The 23408-nt window shown below is 34.0% G+C and overlaps 1 protein-coding gene across 9 annotated transcripts in view; it reads right to left on the bottom strand.

Moving 5' to 3' along the window:
- The window catches only part of LOC141611698 (pleiotropic drug resistance protein 1-like), a 30651-nt gene that overhangs the window by 5928 nt on the left and 1315 nt on the right, over nucleotides 1–23408 (bottom strand). For 3 of the 9 annotated variants that reach the window (XM_074430300.1, XM_074430299.1, XM_074430296.1), the window contains exons 1-10: nucleotides 17189–17941; nucleotides 16158–16278; nucleotides 15939–16027; nucleotides 15470–15554; nucleotides 15234–15393; nucleotides 15085–15161; nucleotides 14593–14646; nucleotides 14404–14494; nucleotides 733–1034; nucleotides 357–635 (exon numbers count right to left, since the gene is read on the bottom strand). In XM_074430300.1, the coding sequence (XP_074286401.1) occupies nucleotides 357–635; nucleotides 733–1034; nucleotides 14404–14494; nucleotides 14593–14646; nucleotides 15085–15161; nucleotides 15234–15393; nucleotides 15470–15553 (1047 nt within the window). In that variant the 5' untranslated portion in view covers nucleotide 15554; nucleotides 15939–16027; nucleotides 16158–16278; nucleotides 17189–17941. Of the gene's footprint in view, nucleotides 1–356; nucleotides 636–732; nucleotides 1035–14403; nucleotides 14495–14592; nucleotides 14647–15084; nucleotides 15162–15233; nucleotides 15394–15469; nucleotides 15555–15938; nucleotides 16028–16157; nucleotides 16279–17188; nucleotides 17942–23408 lie in introns of those variants that run through there. The other 6 variants (XM_074430294.1, XM_074430293.1, XM_074430292.1 and 3 more) reach the window with 3 other exon arrangements.

A 23408-nucleotide genomic window follows, 5' to 3' on the forward strand; every position in this document is an offset into this window, starting at 1 on the left:
CATGCCAAAAAAAGCGTAAATCAGCTGCAATTTGATATCAGAATCAGATTATCAAATAGGATTGTGCTAAGCAATTTTGTCCGAATCTTTCCAACTTTTTAAAAAGGATCATATATATGAAACTCGCTGGATGGCTTAGCCAAGTACACATCAAAATCGCTTGATGGATCAAAGATCTCAGCGAAGTTCATGTGTAATTGCTATAGCTTCGTAAAGTTGCTACAAACCTGAATAAGATTAGTGATCCTACATGTACCCATCTTTGATAAATACATTTCCCCCACCATGTTTTGATATTTTTTAAAAGCATTTATTAAGAGTATTATGTATACTTGGCTAATAGATCAATGACATACTTCTGACATCTTGAATAAATAGATAAAAACATTCCTTCTCATCAGTAGAAATTCTCTTGATACACACGCCTGTAACAACTCTTTCTTGTTGACACCGTATGTCTGCCTGGCCAGTGAAGCAGGGTGGCTTCGCATCTTGTCATATGGTACTGCAAGCTCTTGCTCTAGTTTCTGACCGACATGGAATGACCTAAATGTGTCTGTAAAATCCTTGGCAGTCACAAAAACATATGGATCATCTTTAACCCAATACTTCTCTTGCTCTTTTACAGATGTCACCTACTAAATCATAAAAGAAAAACAACAATCATCTCAAGTTTTTCTGTCGAAGTTACAAAATTTAGAAAGAAATAAATATAGGCAAGAAGCTTGAAACCTCTTGTAAAAAATCAGCAACTCCTTTCCTTTCAGGACACTTGAATCCCATGAATTCAAAGAACTCAATCACATTTTCACGTGGACCTTGGTACACGATTTGACCATCTGAAAGGAGTATGATATCATCGAAGAGGTTGAATGTTTCAGGTGCAGGTTGAAGTAGAGAAAGGACTGCAGTTCCTTTTAAAATGTGTATGAATTGCCTGATACAGTTCACAATTTGGAATGTGGTAGAGGTGTCCAGGCCCGAAGAAATGTCGTCCATAAACAATGTTTTTGCTGGTCCTACCAGAATCTCACCTGATCATGTTACATGAGACTAAGAAAACATTGAAAACATGACTTGCATAAGAATGCAAGACTCTTATTATACGATCAGATAATAACTTAGTTCCATACTGCATTATAGATCAATTTTTTTTTTAACAATCGTAGATAGGAGTTAACTACGAACTAGTATAGATCCCCGCGCCACTGCGCGGTATATATATATATATATATATATATATATATAGAGAGAGAGAGAGAGAGAAGGGTTCTCATAAGGCCCTTACATCTTATGAGTCCCTAAGTCCTTATAAGGACCTTAGGATGGAAGGGATGGAAGGATGAGATTACATCTCATTCAAGGGTCACAAATGAACCTCCCTAATCTCCCTCCCTAATTCTGTATAACTCCACCTAATTTTGTATAACTCTTCCACCATTCTAATCTCCCAACTCACTTCCTCATTCACTCATCCTCTCTCATTTCTCACATTCACTCTTTCTCTCTCATTTTCCTCCCACCCTCTCTAAACAAAAAAAAAAACCAAGATACAAAAAAACCCAAACTAAAACAAAACAAAAAAAAAACAAAAAAACTCCTCACCACCCCCCACAATCTCTCGGTCAGCCGCCCCCACCACCCCCACACAACCACCAACAACCGACAACTTCCCTCACGACCCCCACACCACCCCCGCACAACCCGACAACAACTTCCACACGACCCACATTTTCAGACCACACCACCGGGACCACCAACAACCAATCCCGACTCCACCACCACGCATCCCACGCCAGCCACCACCTGCGACCGCCTCACGCCGTCACCCTCTCTCCTCTCTTTCTCGCCCCACCACAACAACACCACTGCACGACTGCAACCACAACAACAACACCACCAGCCGGCCTCCCTCTTCTCCTCCACCACCGCAACCACCAGAACGCACACCACACGACACCATCAATGACGACACGTCCCACGACAGCAGCAGCAACAACAACCAACAACAACACCGACTTCGACTTCTCCACCACATCCCGATCTAGTTTTAAAAAAAAAAAAAACAAATACTGACTTCTCCATTGTTTGCGTTTCTATTTTCCCCTTTTTTTTTTTTTAATTTAATTCGTGGTTGATTGTGTGTTTTCTTTTCCCCTTTTCTTTTCTTTTTTTTTTTTAGGGGGTGTTTGGCCTTGCTTATCTAAAATAGTTTTTCCTTTTTAAAAGGAGTTTTTTTATAAGTTACTTCTCATAAAAACTATGATTGTTTGGCCAAAGTTTTAGAAAAATTATTTTTCGTTATTTTGATATATGTGATAAATTCTTGATTCTTGTGAAAATACTAGTAAAAGTAGAAGTAGAAGTAGAAGCTCCTATTTGCTACTTCTACTTTTAAAGGTAGTTATTATTTTTTTTAGCTTTTTAAAAGTGCTTTTTAAATCCCTAAAACATGGTGTTTGACCTAACTTTTAATTTTTCATTTACAAAAGCACTTATCAAGCTAGGCCAAACACCCCTTTAATCTACTCCCTTCTACTTTTTTCTTGTTTCAAAAATGGTCTTGTGTGTCTTCGGATTTAGTTTAATCGTCTCACATGTAGTATTGTTTAATTATTAATTGTTGGTTTTACGGTTTTTGTTAGATTTACGGGTTTTTTCTTATATTTTCAGGTTTTTTTGTTAGATTTACGGGTTTTTTCTTAGATTTATGCATATAATTTGTTATTCTCATGAGTCATTCACCAACATTTTATTTTTGTATATAATTTGTTAATTTAATTGGGTTATACGACTAAAGTTATACAATTTACGACTAAAGTTATACAATTTACGACTAAAGTTACACCCTTGAAATATTAATTAGTGTAACTTTATTTTAGATTTTTGTCTTGCTATATATTAATTTGATAATTTTTTTTATTTTAGAACTCTGTTGGAATTAAAGTTGTACTATTTCCGACTAAAGTTGTACAAATTTGTATTAAAGTTATACAAAAAATGACTTAAGTTATACTATTATGGAGTAAAGTAATACAATTTTGGACTAAAGTTACACAAATTTGGACTAAAGTTATACAAAAAATGACTGAAGTTATACTATTATGGACTAAAGTTATACAATTTTGGACTAAAGTTATACAAAAAATGACTGAAGTTGTACTATTATGGACTAAAGTTATACAAATTTGGACTATAGTTACACAAATTTGGACTAAAGTTATACAAAAAATGACTGAAGTTATACTATTATGGACTAAAGTTGTACCCTTTAAATATTAAAGTTATACAAATATAGACTAAAGTTATACAAAAATTGCCTAAAGTTTCTCAAAAAAAAAATTGCTTAATTTATACAAATATGGACTAAAGTTATACAAATAAGGACTAAAGTTATACAAAAAATTGCATAATTTGTATAACTTTAGTCCTTATTTGTATAACTTCAGTCCATATTTGTATAACTTTAGTCCTTATTTGTATAACTTTAGTCCTTATTTGTATAACTTTAGTCAGTTTTTGTATAACTTCAGTCCATATTTGTATAATTTCAGTCCATTATGGACTAAAGTTATACAAATAAGGACTAAAGTTATACAAAAATTGACTAAAGTTATAGAAATATGGACTGAAGTTATACAAATATGGACTAAATAACTTTAGTCCATATTTGTATAACTTTAGTCCATTTTTGTATAACTTTAGTCCATTTTTGTATAACTTTAGTCCTTATTTGTATAAATTTAGTCCTTATTTGTATAACTTTAGGCCATTTTTGTATAACTTTAGTCCATTTTTGTATAACTTTAGTCCATTTTTGTATAACTTTAGTCCATATTTGTATAACTTTAGTCAATTTTTGTATAACTTTAGTCCTTATTTGTATAACTTTAGTCCATATTTGTATAACTTTAGTTAATTTTTGTATAACTTTAGTCCTTATTTGTATAACTTTAGTCAATTTTTGTATAACTTTAGACCATTTTTGTATAACTTTAGTCTATAACAGTATAACTTTTGTCCATAACTGTGTATACTTTAGTCATTTTATAACATTTTTATATAAAAATTTTAACAACAAATTTTATGAAAAATATTTTGGTAGATCTTAGATGAAAAAAAGTATATCACCAAAAAAAACGATATTTAAAACCCGAATTTTTTAAAAAAAAAACGTATAACAAGAAGAGATTTGAAAAGAATAAATAACAAAAATTAACAAATAGAATAAACCGACCCCAAACAACAAATTTAACACAAAATCTGAAAAAAAAAAAAAAAAAAAAAAAAAAAAAGTGACGAAAAAAACCGAGACGCAAAATCTGGAAAAAAAAAAAAAACGAGTTTATATAATTTACCGACGGCGGTGGTGGAGGTGGAGGTGGGCGGTGGGCGGTGTCGGGTGGGATAGTGGTGGGTGGTGGTGAATGAGGAAGAGAGAAATGAATGATTTAGTTGGGTTCTCTCTCTCTCTCTCTCTCTCTCTCTCTCTCTATCTATCTATATATATATATATATATATATATAGTAATAAGATCAAGTGAGTCCATGTCTTACATTTGAGTCCATAAGTTCCCTTTAGAGCCATTAGATGAGGAAGATGGAGGGTTGAGATTGGAAGCAAAAAGTAGGGGATTAAAGCTCATTAAACCCACTCTCTCACTACCTATACTAATTAATCACTAACTCTTCCTAATTAACTACTAATTTAATATATATACTTTTCCAAACACCACTTCTCTCTCATATCTCATAATTTCACTCATTTTTTATCTCTCAAAAACCTCTCCTCTCTAAAAAACCAAACAAATTCAAAAACAAAAAAATCAAAAATTTTCCCCCCTTTTCTCTCCAACCCAACCCACCGGTACCACCGCCTCCCGCCACACAACCACAGCCCGCACACCCCACACACCCCACACACCCCACCACACCACCGCACACCTCCTCTCCTTCCTTCCCCACACAGCCGCACACCCCACACCCCACCGCCACAACAACACCACCACGCACCTCTCATCCCCTGCCTCACCACCACCACCGACGACCCACGACCCCAACATCACACGTCCACCACCGCACACACAAACAACCACGACCTCCTTCCTCCACCGCCTCACCTTCTTCCACTGCACCACACGACGACCACCACGACCTTCCACCGCCCTTCCCTTCTCTTTTTTCCAGATCTGCCGCACCTCCCCTGCCGACACCACCGTCCCTCAGCCGTCCTCTTCTCCTTTTCTCCCTCATTTTTTTTTTCCTTTTTTCTTGGTTTGTTCTCAGTTTTTAGATCCACTTTTTTTTTCATTTTTTGTTTCTTGCTGTGTCTTTTTTCTTTTTCCCTCGTCTTGTTTCTTGGTTTGTCACTCAGTCGTGTGTCTTTTTTCTTTTTTTTTTTTTTCTTTTTTTGTGTATTTATTCCACATTAGTCTTGTTGTAACAAATCTTGTCTTTTTTCTTTTTTTTTTTCTTTTTTTTGTGTATTTACTCCACATTAGCCTTGTTGTACATATTTCTTTCAAATTTCCTTTATATTTTTTCCTAGATCTTATTTATATTTTGTGAGATCTCATTTTTTAACTTTTTTCACTAAATTTTTTAGTCTTGTAACTTGTTTCGGCTAGAATAACATTTTTTCGGCTAAAATTACACTTTTTGTTGTTAGAATTACACTTTTTTCTGTTAGAATTACACTTTTTTTCTGTTAAAATTACACTTTTCTTCATTAAAATTACACTTTGTTCTGTTAAAATTATACCTTTTTCTGTTAAAATCACACTTTCCTCCATTAAAATTACACTTTTTTATGTTAAAATTATACCTTTTTTTGCTAGAATAACACTTTTTTCGGCTAAAATTACACTTTTTGTTGTTAGAATTACACTTTTTTCTGTTAAAATTACACTTTTTTTTGCTAGAATTACACTTTTTTCGGCTAAAATTACACTTTTTGTTGTTAGAATTACACTTTTTTCTGTTAAAATTACAGTTTTTTTTTTGCTAGAATAACACTTTTTTCGGCTAAAATTACACTTTTTGTTGTTAGAATTACACTATTTTCTGTTAGAATTACACTTACCTCTATTGGACTAATGTTACACTCTCAATGGACTTGGTCATATTCTCATATTCTCATTGGACTAATGTTACATTCTCAATGGACTAAAATTACATTCTCGATTGGTGAAATTATACTTCTCGGACTAAAATTACACTTTTCTGGACTAAAATTACATTCTCTTTGACTAAAAATAACAATCTCATTGGACTGAAATTACACTTATCTGGACTAAAATAACACTTTTTGTCATTAAAATAACACTCGTAAAATGCTAAATTACAATAACTTGTGATAAAATGACAAAAAATCAAAATTTTATTCGTTAAAATCACTCGGAAAAGATTGAAGTTAAACTTGTAAAACGCTAAATTCTCGAAAATATTTCTTAAAATTACACTTTTTGCCGTTAGAATTACACTCGTAAAATCCTAAAATGTCGAAAACTTGTCTCGAAAAAAAAAACGAAAAAAACGAAACAGTCGAAAACTTGTCTCGAAAAAAAAATCGAAAAAAAAACCGAAACAGGAAAAATGTTAACAAAATTTTCATAAACTTTGAAGTATAAGACAAAATATGGTGTTAATTGTGAATGATAATGAATTAGTGAATGTATAATTAAAACTAGAGAGAGAAGTGAATTAATTAGTGTTAAGTGTGTTTTTTGCTTTCAATCTCAACCTTCCACCATGCATGATCCAATGGTTGTGGGAGGGACTTATGGACTCAAAAAAAAAGGGACTTAGAAGAACTTGACACTATATATATATATATATATATATATATATATAGTATTTATTTTTTAAGGTACTATTTAAATCGACACCTCATTAATATTTAATATTTCACTTCATTGTATTTGAGATGAAACAAAAAAAAAATTGAAATGAAAAACTAATCAAAGAGAATTGAGTAAACTTATGCATGAAATGTGTGTTTTTATGAAAGTACTTTTTTTACCATAAAACTACGGATTTCATTTTATAATTCTCTCCAATTTTTTTAATGAACTTTTTTTTGTCACGAACCTAATAGTATGTGTTAAGTTATTTTCTAAAGTAATCATTATTGAATTATGAAAAATTTAGCAACTTATATCTATAGTTTATATCAATTTTATTTTATTATAATAAAAAAAAATCATTATTTTGAATTTAATTAAAAGATTAGAGTATAATTATAATAAGATTATATTTTAAGGAAAAAATAATAGTTTATTAAAATTTATTAAAAGAAAGTTTTAGTTGTTTCCTTATTAAGGTTGGTTCATTTTGGAGGGAAAACTAAGAGAATTTTTATTCTCTTAGTAGTAAGGAGGATTCCTAGCCTCGGCGGCTAGATTATGGGCTTGGCTAGATTATGGGATGTCGAATTCAGGGATCGGTGGATAAACAGATTGAAAGACAACGAAAATTTTCGATAGGCCAAGGATGTCTTCCGTGACTACCCCATAGAATGGATTTTTATCTCCAACCCTTAAGTCCATAAAATCACCGGGAGACGCTCTGAGAATATAGCAAGATGGATATAACCTGCCTGCTTAGCCCATGAAAGCACTTGTCAAATCACGACCGCTTCAGCCTGCCCTGCTGGTTGTTCAAAACCAAACATAGAAATTATAAGAATAATACCAGTATACCACCATTCCTATTGTATGCCATCCATCCTAGACCAGTTTTGAGATCTCAACCCCATGCAACATCCATCTTGAATCTCACCGATCAAAAATCAAGACCAGAGCTAATACTATCTTTAGAAGACTTCAATTCCTTTCCCGAGTCTTCAAAATGACATCTCCTAAAAGAAGGTGATTATTTATCGGCTTCCATGTGTGTGAGAGAAAAACTCTTTAAGGCTTGTTTGGATGTAGGGATTTGGAGGGAAAGGAAAGGGAGGGAGAATAGAGGATTTACATTCCCTTGTTTGGATAGGAAATAAGGGTGGAGGAAAATGGAGGGGGAGGGATTTGGAGGGATCCATTTTCCCTCCTCCAAGCTTAATCAAAAGCTCTCCACAATAGGAAAGATTTGGAGGGACATTATATCCAAACACCCACACCCCATTCCCCCTCCCCTTCCCTTCCCTCCCTTTCCCTTCCCTCTTTCCCCTCCCCTCCCTTTCCCTCTTATTTTGGTATCCAAACAAGGCTCGAGTCTTTTGATAGCTCCTAAGGTGTGTTTGGATAGCAAAAGTGGAGGGAAAGGGAGGAGAGGGGGAAGGAGGAAGGAGGGAAGGTAAAGGGATGGGGAAGGGAGAGCGGGTGTTTGGATACAATTTCCATCCAAATCTTTCCTATTATGAAGAGATTTTGATTTACCTTCGAGGAGGGGAAATGGATCCCTCCAGACCCCTCCCCCTCCATTTCCCTCCACCCTTATTTGCTATCCAAACAAGGAATTTTAAATCCCCTACTCTCCCTCCCTTTCTTTTCCCTCCAAATCCCTCAATCCAAAGGGTGTGTTTGGATAGCAAAAGTAGAGGGAAAGGGAGGGGAAGGGAGGGTGAGTGTTTATTTGGTTACAATTTCCCTCCAAATCTTTATCTTTCCTATGATGGAAATATTTTGGTTTCCCTTGGGAGGAGGGAAATGGATCCCTCCAAATCCCTCCCCCTCGATTCCCTCCCACCCTTTTTGTTATTCAAACAAAGGATATTGTTTCCCTTCCTTCCCCTCACCTCCCTTTCCCTCCAAATCCCCTCATCCAAACCAGGCCAATAGGGGTTAAAACTGAGGCTCCTAAACACAACTTCATTATAGATAGTACGAAAAAAGGAGATGACCTTATCTTTATGGTCTTTCAGCTTAAGAAAAAAAAAGTAAGCCGATTAACAATCCACTTTTTAACATCCACTTTTTAACACTAACCTCGCTCCAGTTCTAAGATCTAATTCCCAAAGGGCCAGTCGCCCATAAGTAAGCCTTGTGAATACTACACATTCTCGAAAAAGATGGTCTAAAGATTATACCACCCCGAATTACCACACAGAACACAATTTAATTGTTCACTACTATCACGTCGTTTATATTCCTCTCCAATTAAGAGGTTATCTTTCAAGATTTTCCACAATAATATCTTCCACATCATGGGTCTTGTTAGATGCCATAGAACTTTTTTCACAAAAAGTCCACAGTCTTCTTCTTATTCTTTGTTGGTACTATCCTTTGTTGGTACTGTATCCATTAGCTTCTTAAATGTCACATCATATCCACTTTTAACACTATAGACTCCAGAAGCAGTTTTCAGCTAGTAGATTGAGTCTTGTAACTCCTTCATGCTAATTGGGATGGCCAAGATTTGGCTACCCAAGACTCGTCGAGTAAATCCTTGAGTAAATTTTCATTCCACTTCTTCCCAATATCCATCAATTGACCCACTTTTAAATCCCTTAAATTAGAAATGAACTCTAACATTGAGAGTGATCTTATTACCGAGATAGATCCATTCACCCAATTATAACCCAAACTCCGATTCTGAATGAACATCCGCTTTCCAAGCAATATTAGAAATAAGCAGACACAATCCCCAATGATCCCCTTCTAACCCCACGACGAGTTCCAAGGTCTTTAGCAGCAACAACATCAGCATCACCCTTAATAAGACTTGAGGCTGTATTTTGCACCAAAAACCTTCCCCAAAAAAGGGTTTGTGGAATTGTGGATACTTGAGGATTCTCCATGCTTGCTTAGCAAGAAGAGTTTGGTTAAAGCAATCCTGTATTCCTAACTAGTGTAGATCGCGTACAATTTGTACGGTTTTTTTTAGAGAAAATTGTTAGAGAATTCTTATGATGGTGAAGATTATGAAATATAATATTTAAAATGTATATGTTACGAAATATGTTAAAAAAAGAGAGTAAAAAATATGATAGTCAATTTAATCTTGTATAAGAAAATAATTTGGTTAATTATTTTGTATAGAACTAGTGTAGGGTATTTTAGATACAGATATTAGAGAATTTGACAATTAATTAAACTAATGCAGTTTACCTCCATTTTGAAAAGGGTAGAAAATTTGCATATGTAATTCCAATGAGATATTTTATTAGCCTTATTTATGTAAAAGTTAAAAGTTAAAAATGATGATTGATGTTATAAAAATAAATTAAGAGATAAATATTGTTTAGTAAATATTGATAGTGAACATTATTCGTTCCACATTGAAAATAATGGAGGTGTTATGAATATACTACGTACAAATAGTTGAATTGTCCCACATCAGAAAATTACCATAAGGTGGGGTGATCTCATGATTATAAATAGGATTCATCCTTCAAACTTATCAACCCAAAATATTTTGAGTCTCCCAAGTATTGTCTTAGAGAGCTCTTATATATTTTAAGTCTCTCAAATATTGTCTTAGATAGGTCTTATAAGAGTTTGTATTAATGACACGCCTTAGTTACAACAATAACATACAAATATTAATCACGTAAATAATTATAAAGGCGATTATATATTAGTGATATTATAATATGATTATGATTATTTTAAGACAATCGATAGTATAAATAACTTCATTTATGTCAAAATCACAACTTAAAATAAAATGGTGCTAAATATATGTAAATTGGTTATTAATTTGTCATAAATAATGATAATCTCTACACTAAGATAGAAAATTTATAAAATATAATAAAATCAGGTGTTATATAAAAAGATCGTGAATACACAAACAAATCAATAATTAACTTTTTACTTTGATAAATAGTAGAACTAAATCTTTTTAACTTTCAAATATAGGTAATTATTATGCCTCATAACATTTAAGTAAGACTAAAACACAACGTTATTTTTAACCATTTATCGAAATCGCACCAGAAAAAAAAAAGCATTTTACATTTATTTATACATTTTATTGATTCCTCCATTTCATATTAAAATTCGTGTTAGAAAAAAAAATATGTAATTTAAACAATTAGATTAGTGAAAATACTTATTCTATATTCCCAAAGATCAAAAATTGCATAAGCTAGGTGGGTGATCCAATGATATAGTTAAAAAACAATTATGAAAATAATATGATTAAATCCATGGTAAAAAATGTTATCATTAAAGTATAGGTTTCGCATTATTTGCACATATTACAGATGGTATACTTCATAGCATGTTATATATCCTAAATTGAACGTATAAATAATAGAATTGTCCCACATCGAAAGACTAGCATAAAGTGGGTGATCCTATGATTATAAATAGAATGCATCTTTGAAACTTAGGTATCAACCCAAAATATATTTTGAGTCTTTATTGTCTTAGACAGGGCAGGAACCAGGAATGGAATGTATCTAGGGCTAGATTAATAGACTACTAAATCGGATATGTTAAAAAAAAATTACTTGCGACATACCTTTATATCGAGATAGTTTACTAGTTTAACTAATTTGTAATATGATACATACACGAAAAAAATATATCATGATCGATATGGCAAACCGATAGTAAAGATTAGCATAAGGAAAGGCGGTTTAGAAAACCATTTTATTTAGAAAACCGATACTAGTATACAATATTTTATCAAAAAAATACGTATGTTAGGGACTTACGGAGTACAATGCTTAATAATACCAGACAATCAATAATTACTTGATATAAATAAGTAAAATATTTATAATAGATTGTCCAATAAGATTAGATTATGGCGAGAAAATAATGGGCACTTTTTCTAACAACAAAAAATTTAATTGAAAAAATGCTCTACGTGGGAATTGAACTCCCATAGTTTGGTCGGCAGACAACATACAAGCCATCTGTGCTATAGTATACTCATGTAATCTTTGTTCACTCAATTTTATATGTCAATTCATCTAGGGCTATAGCCCTAGTAAATATGGGCTAAATCCGCCGCTGGTCTTAGAGAGCTTTTACAATATGATATAAAAAATAATGTGGAGAATGTTTTAATTATTACAATACACATTTCCTATATTATATATATTTAGGTGATGTTTATAAATTTTATATAAATAGTTATACATTTCATTTGACAAAAAAGTATCGTAAAAAATAAAAATTATGGAAATTATATAATTAGATTCGTGGTTAAAAAAATGCTACCATTAGAGTATATATTTCTTATTATTTGCACATATTTAATTATGATAAAAAATAGAAAACAAAAACGTACGAACATAGTAATATAGTATAGTACTAAGTACGAAAAAGATGGTTTATTTCTTGGTATGTTATTTGTCCCACATTGAAAAATAATATAGATATGGTTAATATATAAAGTATAAAGAGTCGAATTGGGGTGATCCTATATTCCTATGATTATCAATATGAGTCATTTTTGAACTTACATGTGAGCAACCTAAAATCTTTTAAGTCTCATAAGTATTGTCTTAAAGGTCTCTTATTAGAGTTTCTATTATTATCTCTACAATAGCGAAATTTATTTATTATTTGTTTTTCTCGCATAAATAATAAACGGTAGGTGTGTATGTATTTATCTTCTATTTTCATTGAAAGAAATATTGTAATCATATGTAAACAAATAATTATATGTAAAAATTAAAGCCTTGTAATATTCTTTCATTATAACTAAGTTAATTACCCCGTGCAACGCACGAGCTTTCAACCTAGTTAATTAGGAAATCAGTAGAATATTACCTAGGCGGGAAATTTAAGCGTGAGAATTTAGAGATATGTTAATCTTTTAGTATATAGGGGATTTTGATCCACAATTTCTTATTTCATAGAAAACCAATGAATTTTTTATCATAAAAACTGTGGAGGAAAATCTTTTGCATATCAAATTTGTGCAGATTCTGAGCATTTCAATTTTATGAATATATCCAATTAAAAGATTATATCCATTTATAGTTCAAGATATAACTATAGAATAGACTATAATAATAAGCCCAATTCTTTTAGTAAATAGGGATATATTTGATGTGCTCTAAGAGTGCAAGATCGGTTTGCACACATCAATATTGAAAATTGAGGCCCAATTTCTATACATAGAAGCACGCCTACGCACAAATTCAATACGACCATAAAAAGTTCCTTCTTTGCTCCTCCCAAATCCCGTCAGTAAGCCCAAATAAAATCCAAGGTATTCGTCGGCAAACTTTGAGTTCTCTGAAACTCTAAGTAGAAAATCCTAAAGTACTATTTGGTTACCGGCGACAGGATCACCATGCAATTATGCAAAAAGCAAAATGGGGTTATCAGGAAAAAAAAAAAAAAAAAAAAGTAAGTGCGACACCGCAGAAACCAATCCTACCAAATTTAATGCCACGAAGCAGCTTCTTTTCTTCTCCTTTAATTAAGTGTAACGATAGAACTTCCATGCAAAGAACAAATAGAAACAGAAATAGCAGGTCATCGTGTCTGAGACTATAAGTAGTCTTGAATTGTTTAAGAAGCGACCCATTAACAAGGATTTCATATGATACAGATGGAACACATGACATAATCAGCTGGATAAAATGTTGTGGCAATCCTTTTTTCTGTAAAAGTAGCTCTAACAGCGGTCCACCGAACTTTAATATAAACTTTACTCATGTCAGCTTTAAACAACGCCAACCTGCCCTTGTTTCCTTCTCAAAGAAATGTTATGAATTAGCTCATGTGCAAGCAACACAACACAAACGCGTTTTGGTAATCACCCTATTCACCCACCATCTTACTCATAGCTTTCTTGAGTCTATTACACGTTGGTGACGATTTTCATAATAACGTTGCACAAGCTAATAGCTAATAGGCCTTAAGATTGTTTGCTCACCTTGGAATAAGAACAATAAAAAGTTCTATTCATCTCTTTTAGAATATTATCGAGTTTAAGAGCACCAAGCACAGCTGCCAAGATGGTCTTCCTTAACAATATACCAACATTTTAGAAAAAGAAAGCATGTACTCCATCTAGCCCTGGTGATTTGAAGGGTCCTAATTGAAAAACCGTCATCCTTACTTCCTTAAGAGTAAATAGCCTCTCAATACTATCAATATCATCACTTGAAAGCTTCTTCCTAACCACTTCAAATACCTTTAAATGCTGATTCATATAGTCGTGGAGGTTTTGTTCCAATTCCATATCACACTAACTTCCTCTGAATTATCTTAAAAATGACATTTAAATTTCACTATAATCAAAGCATCATAGATAAATCTAAAAGGGCAATTCGGAGCGATAATAGTCTAATTGAGTCATTAACAATACAAAATGGTTAATGCTATCAATTAAGCCTAAGTGACCTCCCTTAAATCACCAAAAAATAACAACCAAATGGATCACCTTAAATCTTCAAAGTTCAAACGATGGTCTGACACCAAGTTCTTGTTAAACTGTCTAATCTAAACTTGAAATGGTACTGTGAAATGAAACTTGAACGAGACTTACCCGTGGTGAGACGCTTCTTTTCTCCACCTGATATCCCTCTTATCATAGCGTTCCCAACCAGCATATCAGCACATGAATCCAGACCTAAAATCTATGGTTTAAGAAAACATAAGTGAAGTTTTATTTGATTTTATTTGTTCTTGAGATGATAATTGATAATCATGTTGTAGATAGGCATTCAGTTAGTACCTTGAGTATATACTCAGTCACAATGCTGATCTCCTGCCCCTCTAATGCTGCAGCCTTCAGACACGGGACACCATTTGAGTGAAAAAACCAACATATAATTTCATAATATTTTGGATGTTTTCCGCTTTGATATCTAAGGTTGTGGCTAATTCCACTTTAGTGTTATCAAATTACACAATTTCAATTTTGGTGGCTAAAGTTTAGAGCGGTTTCTCACTTGGTCACCTAAAGATGTAACACTCACAAGTTCAAAGTTCATTTAAATCACAATGTTTCCAACAATTCCAAGCATAATCAAGAGGATAAATCAATAATAATATTAATTTTGAATACGGACAAAACATTGCTCGTCATCGAAGTTGAATTCAACACAAATCTCAAAGTCGGTGAAGTGAGATTTGTCCAGGAAAAGTGGAATTAACTGAGAAATCAAGACTACCGAAGTGGAAATTATCAGGGTATTTTTCCTGTCTAATGAAAAATAACACATACCTTCATATATGTATCAATATCAGCATCCGGAATAACTTTATCTTCCTTTTCCCGTCTTATTAGCTCCACGAGCATGTCTAATGTAATCATATAATCATATACAATTTTCATCAAACTCAAAAACTTTGAACAAGACAGAAACTACCTACCATAATTGGTTCCGACACCTTGACATCTAGCTGAAAAGGCAAGAGTTTCTCTAACTGTCATCTCTCCAATGTGAGAATCATGCTGACTGACATATGCAGAGGTCCTCTGTGCAACAAAATCATCCATTTCATGTCCATTATACGTAGTTTTCCCTGAAATCTGAGAGTATTCACCAATAAGACTCACTGTAAATTAGACAGTCATTTACAGCGCCAGAGCTTTTAAATAAACCTACCTTCAGACCTTTGTTAAGGTGACCCGCCAGAGCTTGAAGTAATGTTGTCTTCCCCGAACCTGGGGAGCCTAACAGCAGTACCATTCTACACAATGTGTCAAACTGTCAATTAAGTTGTACTCTCTAGTTTCCAAAACCCAATAACTAATAAAGCCGAGAATCAAGACCTATATTACTCAGACTCAAGCACTAGGAGCTGCAAGTGTCGAAGATTAAACTTTTCTTTAAAATTCTTGTTTTTGACCTAAAACGAAGCGCCAAAAAGAGTTTGCCCCCATAGTGCAGTGTCTGAGCTCTGAAGTAACATAGCTAAAGACGACTCCCTCTATTTGCTTGAATTCACTTCATTTTGAGTTATTTCTAACACAAAATGTAAATGTAGTGAATTGATTGGAATGTCCAACAAAAGAAAAATGTAGTGAACACAACTGAATGGAGGAGGCATACAATTAGTTGTTATGCTACCAACCTGCCAGGTTTGATAATTCCACTCACCCCATGCAAGATGGATACAGGCACTTTTCGACTGTTTGAAAGATGGAGATAATGTAACACATCCTACAGAATTAGACAGCATTTACAGCAAATATTAAAAGAAATGAATGGCCAGCAAATTAAAAGAAATGAATGGCCAGCAAGTGCTAATGGAGAAGAATTAACTGCAATGTATGAAAGTAAGAAACTGAACCTCTAGCAGATTAAGAACTGAGTTGTATATAGATGGCAGAGCTCGATTTCCAACATAAGCTTCTCCATCAATGCACAAATTCTGGAATCGTACTTCAACTGTAGGGATATCAATGGCAACTCTACATGGTACAGGTGAGTGCTGGTATAAGAACCATTTCAATGCAATTTCAGATGAAAATCAAATATGACTACAAAGGGAGAAGGCGTTGACAAACAATAAACAATGTAGTTTTACATAACCACTTGCATTTCAGCCCAATGCCTAATTTGATGAACTGATGGTTCGATCCAATCACCCAAACTATGATTTTAGACCTTAATATCCCCTCATGTATACGGCAATGGTCTACACAATGAACTACACATATGTTATTTCTGGATCACCGATAATACATGTTGAAAATTAGGGGTAGTTACCCTCTACTACTTCACAATATAGGAACTATGTTCCTATGATATATTACACGCTTAACTAAAGATAGGTGCACATGTCAACTAGCTTAGCAGGTAAAGTCATGAGGGGTGGTGCTCATGACTTCGGAACCCGTCGACATCGTATTCACTCTTGTGGCTTCCTTTACACACAAAAAAAAAAAAAAGAAAAAAAAAAGGTCTTTCCCATGCCTTAAGAACGAGTTCCACTCGTTGAGAGGGCTCACCGAGGACCTAAGCTTGACCCGACCTTGCAATAACACGACCAAAACCCACAAAACCAGTCTTAAGATGATACACTTAAAACCCGTGTTAATTAATCACTGAATAATACAAATTAATCATTTCAAAATTAATAAACTCAATTTATAAATTATGGAGCTCATCTAAGCAAAACATTTCAATCATGTTTCATTCATTTTGGGATCTTCGCTCACTTAAAAGATTATTTCGGGAGTTCCGTAAAACAAACTCCGAAGATTCAAGACTTCAAGTTGTCAGCGTTGGAGACTCATAACCCGAGCTAACAAGATCTTAAATTGATTTAAGATCTTGAGACTGAAATGAGCAGCTTGACAATACCCAACAAGGACCTACCTGCACAACGCTCGAACCCAGACTTAAAACGCACTGTATTTCTATGACTACGATTTGGGAGATCCAAAATGCTAAATCCCCTCAAATGGCTGGCGACCTGTACAGCAACCCACAAAATACTCGAACAACAACGACAACAACAAAAGTCCTAGTTAATACAGTACTAACTAGCTTACCCAACATTACAAATTACAAGTGTACTAAGTACACTATAGGCTAATAATAGAACAATATCTCACCATAATAAGGAGAACTAATAGATTGGCTTGTTTAATCAGTTTCTCAAACTCATCAGCCTCCTTCACCCTCTGATACGGTCCAGGCCGTATCCCGTCTTTGATTAATATGTCGTCATGAAAGATATTAATCAAAGACGGGATACAGGCTGAAGGACCGTTCTTATTCGGCCCAAAGCCGAGAAACCAAAGGAGAATACTCCTACAATCCTACATTGCTACCTCTGGTATTCTTCATACAACTATCAAGATCATGTTACTTCTTTCATATCTCCATCACCTTCCTAAAGAACACCATCAACCCTTCTTCTTCCTTAACCTTCATCAAAATGAACCCCCATCACCTTCTTCCTCATAAAAAAAAAGGATGAAACCTTCATCTTCCAACTCATTCATCTCCTTAATCCATACGCCCTCTTCTATTTAATATGACCATGATTTATCGATAATCATCAAATTCCAAAGCCCATTTTCCCATCATCACCATCTCCATACCACCCCGACTCACCATAATATTTACCTTTTTCCACCCCGACTACATAGCAGGGGCGCTCGTCCCACTGGGAAATGAAAACTTTTTCACATACGGATTTGAAAAAGTAAAACTCGTATGTGAAAAAGTAATTCCGAAAACTTTAGTTACATTTTTTAACTTTTTTCGAGTTTACCTTGTGACATTACTCGTTCGTCCTCGGCCCACAGTGACAGCGACAGTTCACCACCTTTTTCTCATAAAAACAACTCCAGCTCGAATCATCGTTTGCGCCTCATCGGACAGTGAGACGAGGGATCCGAATTGGGCTTGAAACGGGTCATGGATACGCATGTTGTCGACAAAAATGGATCGTGTCCCCTGTTTCTCTTCCTCTTTCTTACGGAGTATTGCCCTTTTGTTATACTCCCTCTTATCCGGAATAACTATCGGTCTCTCACTATTGAGAAGGGGCACGAGAATTGACTTGACAGTGTGAATCAAATACGCAAGTACTTCCTCCATTCAACTCCACTCTACCACTTTCCTTTTTCACATTTGCCAACGCGTGTTTTACGCGTTAAATATTGTTAGCTACGTATTTGCAAAAATTATAAAAGTTAGATAATTTTAATGTACTCGTAAAGACGAATAAAACAAGATCTCACATGAATATATTTTCACTTACGTATCGAGAGAAAATCGAAATTGAATACACAATTGTGAATAGTGTGTAAAAGTGAAATAGGTAGAGTGGAGTTGAATGGAGGAAGTATTGTGGTAAAGTGAGATAATTGGAGAGAGTGAAGGTATGATGCTATTATTGTGGGGTTAGGTGATTAAAATAAATATTAAATATTAATATTGATGTGTGGTGAGTTGATTAAAATAAGATAATAAAGTATAATATTGCTGAGGTGATTAAAATAAGAATAAAACTTTATTAAAAAAGGGGAAAGGGAAAGTTATATGAATAGATGAAACAAAAAAAAGGAGGAGATTTATTATGAATAGAAGGGAGTATATTTTTCCTGTTCTTTCGTATTTTGCCTCCATTTCTTTTTGGTTAATTGATTATTAATCCTTGTATAATCCAATTTTTGAAAATTAATCCCTTATAAAGTTATAAAATATAATGTTTTTGGAAATTTTTCATGTTATCCCCTAATTTTTTCAGATTTTTTCATGGGTTCCCTATTTTTAAGAATCCGTTGTAGTACCCTTAAGGTTTTATTTTTCTGTCCGTTGTACCCCTTAATATAACGGTCGTTAACGGAAAGTTAACTTTTGATGACGTGATAATAATTATTAAATTAAAAATTAATAAAAAATATGAAATTAAAATAAAAGTTTGCGCATTTCTCGTGGTACCCTTTTACTTTATACATTTTTCCCCAGATATCCCTAAATTACAACAAAAGAAGTACTTCGTATCATGTTATGCCATTACAACTCGCCATCCAAAAAATTTACAAGGTTATGAATTTAAGAAGAGATTATATAGAAAATGATTCCTGACTGCCTGACTTACTTGACTATGTTAACTTAGTACAAGAAGTTAGACAACTATTCAAACATGGCTAATGTAATTTAAAAGAAAGAATTGAGGAATTACGTTAATGATGACATGAAGGGAAAGATGAAGATTTTGTTCAAGCTCTTATATTTTAACATAAAATTAGCATTAGTTATGTATATGTTGAGTAAGAGTAAGAGTAAATCGAGATGATACACAGAATGATAAGAAAATAACTTCTTTATCAAGTTATTACATTGCTTAAATAAGGAATCTAGTGGAAACCTTTATAACAAAATTGCTCAAGGGTACCATAGGAAAATTGTTACATCTCAAGGATATCTGAAGAAGAATGTATAAAGTACAGGAGTACCATGAAAAATGGCAAACTTTTATTTTTATTTCATATTTTTTTATTAATTTTTAATTTAATAATTATTGCCCGTTATCAAAAGTTAACGTTCTGTTAACCGTCGTTACATTAAGGGGTACCACGGGGACAAAAATGGAACCTTAAGGTACTATGGGCAGATTCTTAAAAGTAGGGGTAACATGGGAAATCTGACAAAATTAAGGGGTATCATGAGAAATTTCAGTAAAAAAATTTTGAAACTTAGTCGCTGCACATATAACTTTTATTAAATATTGCTCGCATTTAATTATTCCGGTAAAAAAAAAAGAGAGAATATTCCGTCCAAAATTTGAAATTTGGTACTAACTCTTGTTGCTTATGATTGTATTGTCATTTGCCGTATTACATGACCAAATTTAATTGAACCCTCTTCCTCTCAAACTTGTTAAATCCATAAAGTTATCTATCACTATTTAAGGCATTTGGGAGGACGGAGGTTAATTTAAATTGATCATATAATAAGCGAAAAGGGCAATACATTCATATGCAACAAGATTTAATACCAAATTTTAAATTTTGGACAAAATATTATCTTTTCTGTGGCCGGAATCATTAAAATGGTATTTGATGATTATTTGTCAGAGTTTATTTTCGCAATACGCTTTACTCACTAGAGTACTTTTTATCTCAACTTTTTCATTTGTCTACCCTTGACTAAAAAAGTTCAAACATAATTCTCTTTACCTTCTCTCTACTGTTAACCTCCTTCAATTTTTTTAATTATGAATGATAACTCGAGTATAGACTATAGAGCAGGTATTGAGATATCATGGTGGAATTAGAACCTCATACATGTTAATTATCATTTGGTTCACTTTAGAATTGTATAGAGGGGGAATACCTAAGGAGGAAGGTAGGTATGAGATTGCAGAGTTCATAGATTATACACCTGAGGTAATACATCTGATTTTGTACTTTTTAAGTTTTATGATAAATTTTTTGAGTTTTATTTAAAAAAAATATGAGTTTTTACCATAAAGTTTTTGAACTCGTTCACTTAAACATTAAGCAAAAAAAATACAACAATGCTAAAAAACTTTACTTATAAATTAAATTAATTTTGAGTTTTGCCATCAAAAAATTATTATAGAAATTATAAATTTAAAATGCTCAATATATATATATATAAAAACTCAAAAACTAGAAGGGTATGAGGTAATACATCCGATGCGTAATCATTTTTCTCGAGATTACAAGGGGTGGGGTTTTTCCAATACCCCAACCAAACATCGCCCTAATTCATTAGTATATTATCAATAATTAAATTGACACTTTGTATAGTTTTTTTTTTTTTCATTAGGGTTTAAGTTACAAAAGAGTTAATTTATTAGTGAATTATCAATTGTGTTATACTGTGTTGTTCATTACGTAATTGTAAGTCGTTGGAGACATGGCACATGGTCGCATGTGGTTTAGGCTGGGCACTGGTCCAAAATCGGACCAGACCGGAACCGGAATCGACAAAATTCATGGACCGGGACCGGACCAGATTACAAAAATTTCGGTCTGGGACCGGACCAGAAAAATTCTGGTCCAAGACCGGACCGGACCGGTTGGATCGGAATTACCCACTTTTTCAAATTTCGGTCCAATGGACCGGATCGGACCAGATTGGACCGAAAAAAATACAATTTTAAGAAAAAAAATGAAAATAACAAGGCATTCCGGTCCAAACCGAACCATTTTTCCGGTCGAGACAAGATTATGCCTACCCCTACATGTGGTGTTGTTGTTGCTGGGTCGATGGTGGTGGTACTAAATAAATTACCTATTACATTTTTAAAAAAATCGCAGAACTCAAACGTTATGTAGTACACGGGTGAAAAATAGTACACAACAACATAGACAACTAACAAACTGAACACCAAGCCCCACGCACCACCCAGACCCACCCACCCCCCTGACCCACCCTCAACAACCCCACGGCTGACGGTCTGGTCGACCGACATAGTCCTTCCGGAAATAGGATGGTGTGAAATTAGAGGAGAATGGGTATGCGAAATTAGTGTTTGGTTTAGGAAAAGAAAAGGGAATGGGATAGGGGGGGGGGGGGGGGGTGGAGGAATGAGTTTACTCCAAATTTAACTTCATCTTAACAAATAAATAAAGGAATCACTGATACCCCGTTTTTACTTCTACTATCACTGATGCGTGCCTATTTCATACACTTACTTTACTCATTCGCACGCATTTCTATGCTTATTTAGTAGCGACTAGCTACTATTCTCCCATGAATCGGCTACTTTGGGTTATTTTGTATTTTATGCAGATTTGGACCCGAAAGAGTGTTAAACAAGCCAAAACCTGTCCCCCGGAGTTGCATTCGGGATACTAGTGAAGTTAAGCTCGGGAATGATCATCTTGGAATGCATGAAGACGAAAGGAAGCATGATAAAGTGATGATGGACGCTGTTGTTCTCCCAGAAAAGTCGATCGACAGGTTACTTTAGTCGATCAACTGCTTTTGCTCAGAGAATTAGTCGATCGACTGTTATTCTGGTCGATCGACTATTTTCGTACCAGACCGTGTTTGCTTAACTTGTTAATTCGGTCCATTAGTCGTTTAATTAATAATTCTCAGCTTTTACTATATAAAGACGATCTGAGAACTTTATTAGGTATCTTTACTTTTGCAAAAACAGAGTTTTACGTTACTTTGCTCCTTCGTTTTTCAGATCTAACTTGTAATCTTTCCCTTTCAATTTCGGTAATTTCAATTGTTCTTCGTTCTTTATTTCTATTATTATTCTTTATTGTTCTCATTAATTTCGTTTTATGCTAGTTGAATATCTATTTAATTCCATCATACAATTCTTAGTTTTCTCCTCTACTTTAATTGTTGTTTCCCATTTAATTATGCGTAGCTAAACCTCTTATGCTAGAATTTAGGGGATCCACGGTTCTATGATATAATATGTTAGGGTTTTAGGTCCAGCTATTTACTCCGTCTGAATTGTTAATCGTAGCATCTGATAGCGGTTTGATTAATTAAGTGCATGTAATTAATTGACCATCTTGTTAAACCTTGACCTGGATCGAGAGATTGGAAAAGGCGAAGACTTGCTATGAACAATAGAATACTCTAATTAGGGCGAGAGCTACATTAGAATTCTAGGGCGAATAGTGGACCGAGAGGACCTGTTCAGTACCCTTCAGACCGTTTATTGTTGACCGTTGACCTTACCTTAGATCATTGTAGACCGTGGTGAACCGACCATCCTAGCTGTTTCTTTCTTATTTGAAATCGTTTATCAATTTACTTTCTTTTGTTTGCTACCTTAGTTAATTAGACAAACCCAATTCAAAGCCCCAATTTGGTGACTCAGACAGACTTGAATTGACATTAAGATTGCAAACAGCCTCCCTGTAGATACGATCCCGACTACCTCTACTGCATTAGTTTAGGCCAGTTGGTTTATTTTTGATAGGTGTGCGATTTAGCCGATCAATCACCCCCAACAAACACCAACTTCTACCAATACTATCATCTACCATCGACTAAAAAATGTCACTGGTGCCGACGACAACCCCTCGTATCCGGCGACACCTTCCAATTCACAGCCTTTTCTCGCCGTCTTCCTCTC

Source organism: Silene latifolia, chromosome 11, assembly GCF_048544455.1.
Source record: "Silene latifolia isolate original U9 population chromosome 11, ASM4854445v1, whole genome shotgun sequence".
Taxonomy (NCBI): domain Eukaryota; kingdom Viridiplantae; phylum Streptophyta; class Magnoliopsida; order Caryophyllales; family Caryophyllaceae; genus Silene; species Silene latifolia.